The sequence below is a fragment of the Capsicum annuum genome, chromosome 8 (assembly GCF_002878395.1).
Source record: "Capsicum annuum cultivar UCD-10X-F1 chromosome 8, UCD10Xv1.1, whole genome shotgun sequence".
In the NCBI taxonomy this organism is placed as follows: Eukaryota; Viridiplantae; Streptophyta; class Magnoliopsida; order Solanales; family Solanaceae; genus Capsicum; species Capsicum annuum.
This window is the reverse complement of record NC_061118.1, coordinates 62,863,352-62,868,648: the sequence shown is the minus strand read 5'-3', so window position 1 is coordinate 62,868,648 and position 5,297 is coordinate 62,863,352. Positions and strand designations below refer to the sequence as shown.

The following is a 5,297-nucleotide window of genomic DNA, read 5'->3' as shown; positions in this document are numbered from 1 at the left end:
TTCTACCACACCCGACCCAACTTTATTTTTTTTCTTCAACATCTTCTTCATACCTATCTTCAACTGTGTACCCCTATGGGAGAAACCATTAGATGATTTGTCTCTGTTTAGGTACACAATATCCAAAGAGGGACAAGGGCTAATGCAGGTTCATTGTAATTGACATAGGACTATGAAAAGGTTAAAATAAGGAGAAAGGTCACTTTAAGCTCAAATTAGGGGTCAAGAGATAGTATTCTAACGCATTAAGCAATGGTTGCTTTGACAAAATTATTATTACCCAAAAATACAAGTGTTGTAATATCAAACTCTCCAATTTACCTTTCTCGTAGTAGCATAGTTTTTAAGTTATTTGTTCGAGAAAACTTGTTTTACACCATGGAGAAGGGACTATTAGATGAATTTTCTCAACATGGTCAAGTTATTGAAGCTAAATTAGTGACAGATAAATTTTCAGAGAGATCCAAAGATTTTGGATTTTTCACCTATGCATCTGAAGATAAAGCGGAGAAGGCGTTGCAAGAAATAAATGGCAAGCCTCTCAATGGACGTGTTGTCTTTGTGGACTATGCAAAATCTAAAACTGATAGTGGTGTTATGCCAAGAGCTCAAGGTCCCCCCAAACCACCAGTAGAACAATGAGAGTTATCAAACATACTATTATCAACTCGCTATGTTGCCGGAGTTACAAGCCTTAAAAGGATATATCTAGAGAGCATTCATTTTATTGAACTATACGAATATATTGTATTTTATAAGTCAACACTAGTCACAAGCAGTTGGTTCAGGGGCACCATGTATCAACTAGGAGATAGTCTCAAATATTGCACCCAACAAGCTTCAAAACATAAGTTGGTAGTCTCGAATTGTGTACCCAACAATCTTCGAAGCGTAAGACATTTGTAAATAGTGAATTTTAGTGGATATATTCGTATCAAAATTTTAATTAAAAAAGGGATAGTATTCTCATTTGGTTGGTCTTATAGGATAAGAGTGGACTTATTCAAACATGGAATGTGATCATGTCCCAGCTAACAATCCTACAACCTAGGCAAGACTAATTGGGAAAGTTCTGGATTAAATATGCACAGCGAAATAGATCACTCACATACACATGGCATAAGGTTACATAATCAAACTACATATTCGGTTCATCCAATGCTTAGTTATGATTATTCTGTCCTTAATACTAATTCCATACTAAGATTCAATAATGCTTACAACTTTTCTTCACAACGCATAGTTCACAAATATTTTAGGGGGTTATCATTTTTTCCAATCACATAAAACTCAAAATTTGACTTCACCAAGGTTCCTCATTTTTCTCTTAGTCAAACAACAGAAAATATAACTTATATAAAAAATACAACAACCTAAACATGCCAGATCAACTAATAGATCACTCTCTGGGGAAAGAGTCACACAACAAAAAACCCCAAAAGGGCATATATACCTAAAAAGTAGCCCACACCCTAAACTTATATGCGTGTATTTGTAAAACCCCAAATTTTGAACCTCAGAGCTACACGGTGCTCATAATCTCAAAGGACCACAAGCTAACCCTTGAATGATATCTGTAACTGAGTACTGAATAATACACTGGAAAAATGCTTAAATCTGGTGAAAAACTTGTGATAAGGTTAAAAATATGAAATACAATTGAAAAACCGAATACTAATACAACTATCTGAATATCTAGTCTGAAAACCTCTAAGCTGTCTGAACTGTGGAGTTGATGGGACAATCCCCCAACTAACTCCATCTACTAAAATAGTGAATCTAGTAATATAAAATAAGGAACATCCTCGAATGATGAGGACTCACTGCTAAGTCTACTGATGTTGGCTGAACTTGAACTGCTAAGGGTGCTTTAGATCCCGTGCTTCTGAACCTATGGTATAAGACACCATAGCACAAGAGAAAAGTATATGTCAATACGTGGGAATGTACTAGTACACTAGATGGGGTAAGGCTTAATACAAGGGTTCATATGCATGAATAATACTGACTGAATAACATGGGTCTACTAAATGAAGATACATGCATGAATTCATAAACTATAACTGAAATCGTAGTAACACTGAATACTAATTCTAATAACTGTATTTTTGATTACTGAGTCTACTGATACTAATATCTGATTAACTGAGGTTGATATCATTCCTATCAAGTGGGTAATCTCTAAATATACTGATAATAAAGATGATTAACTGAATCTGAGATCAGTCCTATCTAGTGGATGATCTATAAATTTAATGGTACTTGATACTAATTAGCTGTATTTGAGATCATTCCTATTTAGTAGGTGATCTCTGAATTTGTTAGTACTGATACTGATACTGCTTGACTAAATCTGAGATTAGTCCTATCTAGCGGGTGATCTCTAAATCCATTGATAATACTATTGACTGACTGTATCTAACAGTCCTGAATCTATACTACTGAGCTGAGTTCTTATACTGAGACTGATTCTGAAGCTGAGACTGTGGGATGTAGTTATCTAACCAACATGCCCTAAATCTGAACTAGTGAGGTCCAATCGGTACCCTAGCTGGAAGGGTGTCAGTACCTTTCCATGAGTAAAGACAACTGCTATTGAGTTAGTCCTAATCTAGCGGGTGACCCCTGAGATAAGTCCAATACTAGCAGGTGATCCCTAAGTATGCCAGTCCTATCTAACGGGTGACATCTCATAACCTACGCTAGCTACGTAGTTTTGGAACTTAGGGATTTCTTTTAGGGATCTCTTTTCGATTTAATGGGTGAGGCCCCATCCCTAGGTTCGCTCGGTGCTGAATCCTACTCCCAACTAAAAGACACTGAACTAATTTACTAATTCTTAATAGGCTTGACTGAACTATTACTGATCGTACTTATTTGACTAAACTAAACTGAATTCACTGAGTTTCATTGACTGAGAAACTACTACTGAGTTCTGAATTGATTTCTAAACTGAAGCTAAAATGCTACTGATACTGAGATTTCCTAAGTTTTGTAACTGACTAAGAGTACTGCTAATCATGGCATGACTAAGATTATCGTGAAACTGACACTGCCTCTAGACAAATAGCTAATTTGTTGGGTATAAATGGCCTCAGGACTCGATAACAAAAATAATACAAGACACGATAACTCATACTTAATCATGGCAATAGGCTATCATTCATAACACAATGAATGAAGTATCTCTACAAGCACTTAGAAGTCTTAAACATGTAAATGTATAGGGAGTGCATACTATTATCTCAAAATTCATTCAATATGGAATGCACATAAGTAGGAATGTATGCTACATATCATAATTCGTTCACTAAGGCCTTTCAATAAATACTTGGCATGCATTAACTTATACACAATTTGGATTTCTTGTCAACATGCTATAATGACTCTATTTCCTTCACATAAGCATTTTATCAAACATATGGGGAGCATGCTTTATTCAATACACCTAATTAACATGGTTACATAATTCAACATGCATATTGAATGGGTTTATCATGAAAAACACATATACATCACATACTAGGATCAAAACTTGGAACTTTATAAACAAAAAATGAATTAAAACTCAATAACAACATGAACTTTAATTTCAATTCACATGAATCATGAAAAATCATAAATATATAATCTTTGAATTTAGAAAAGTATTCTGGAACTTCTTTGGTGGAAGGAACCCAAGAATCAACATCTAACATACTTGGAAATCTAGATTCTTGAAGTTCTTGAAGATTCTTAAAGGGATTCTTGAGATTGCTTTTGAAACTTAGGGGCTAGGGTGTTCTATCTTTGAGTGAGAGAGTGATTTATTTCTTGAGAAATATGAGTAAACAATGAGATAATGGGTCTTTTAGGTGTTTAATGTCGTGTATTGGCTGATTTAGATTTGTAGGAATTTACCAAATAACCCCTAAAAGTAAATGACGGAACATAAAAATACCGATTATACATGCTGGTGCGACGTGGTGAAATCTGTCCAGCTTACTAGAAACTAGACAATTGAGAAACTAGTTGGTGGCGCGACGCGTTGAAAATCGTGTTGCCTCCTTGGTTGCAAACTGGAAAGGCACCGCAATGCGATGGAATTACGTTGGTCACTGAAACTTGACAACTATGAAATTGAGCCTTGGCACGATGCACCATAATCATGAAGGCTCACTGGATTTTGACAATTACCATTTTGGCTGGCTCTACGATACGCTAAAGTACCAGGTGGTACAGTACCTTACTAAAATGGCTCTAACTCTTTTCCCAATTATCGAATTTGGGTGAATTTGGTGTTGATCAAAAACTTATTCAATTTCATACATGATAAAAAGTCAAAATCTTGAAAATACCATAGGGAATAAAAGGGTATTCATTTATGAAGCAAAGACTTTGATGTTCTAGGGACGAATCGAAGCCAGATAAAAATAAGGGGTATTATAGTATTGGACCCAATGCATTTGGTTAAATGAAAACCAGAGAGTTAAGAACTTACCTATGGCACCCTAGGTGTGTGAGTCTATTATCAATCACAATAACCAGAATAAATACAAATACAGAAATATCAAGACTTCTTGGGTTGTATCTTAATGAGCACTTGATTTAGCATCATCACACCATGAGGGGCCCTTGATTACTCAGACTTTATAAGGTACCTTAGGGTTGGTTTCTATAGTTGTCAAAACTATTTCTTATCGAAACCATCCTTATATCTATTATACATTTCATAGTTTTATGAATATAAAATGTGACCTCATTATTCATCCTAAACTTGAGTTCATACCTTTCCATATCCACCTAATTCTTGGTACTAGCTAAAAATAATCTCTTTAAATTATGGGCATGTCAAAATCAACCTGGCAATCCAATATAAGAAGGTTAACTAGACAGATGATGTTATACCTTGACATAAATAACAGATAAAATGCCTAAAGGCTTTTTTTACTATACAATATTTCATTAGTAATCCCATCATCGTGGGTTCAAAATATCTCAAGCCCAACTATTAGAAAACTTCTAGCGACATCAAGTTGTAATCTTACACCCAAGTAACACAACGTCCTAGCAATCTAGATAACCCAATCATACAAGGAATTATGAAGGCACTTGGGTTATCCTTCTTTTCTAATAGAGATTGAGATAGAATGGCACTACAATATTACAAACCATAAAAATCCTCATAACTGAGTATTCTCTTCTTTATTGCCTAACTTCATAAATTTCACATAGTCAGACATCTACTCTAGAGTGTCAAGAAGAGGAATGATCATAGTCAACTCTTTCACCAAGAAACTTAGATCAATAATAGTGTA

General features: G+C 35.0%; 1 protein-coding gene across 1 annotated transcript; it reads left to right on the top strand.

Moving 5' to 3' along the window:
* Nucleotides 1-252: 252 nt before the first annotated feature.
* On the top strand, nt 253-642 carry LOC124886544 (small RNA-binding protein 11, chloroplastic-like). The gene has a single exon (XM_047395316.1). It carries the CDS (start codon nt 253-255, stop codon nt 640-642), a length of 390 nt encoding a protein of 129 aa, XP_047251272.1.
* The last annotated feature ends 4,655 nt before the right edge of the window (nt 643-5,297 follow it).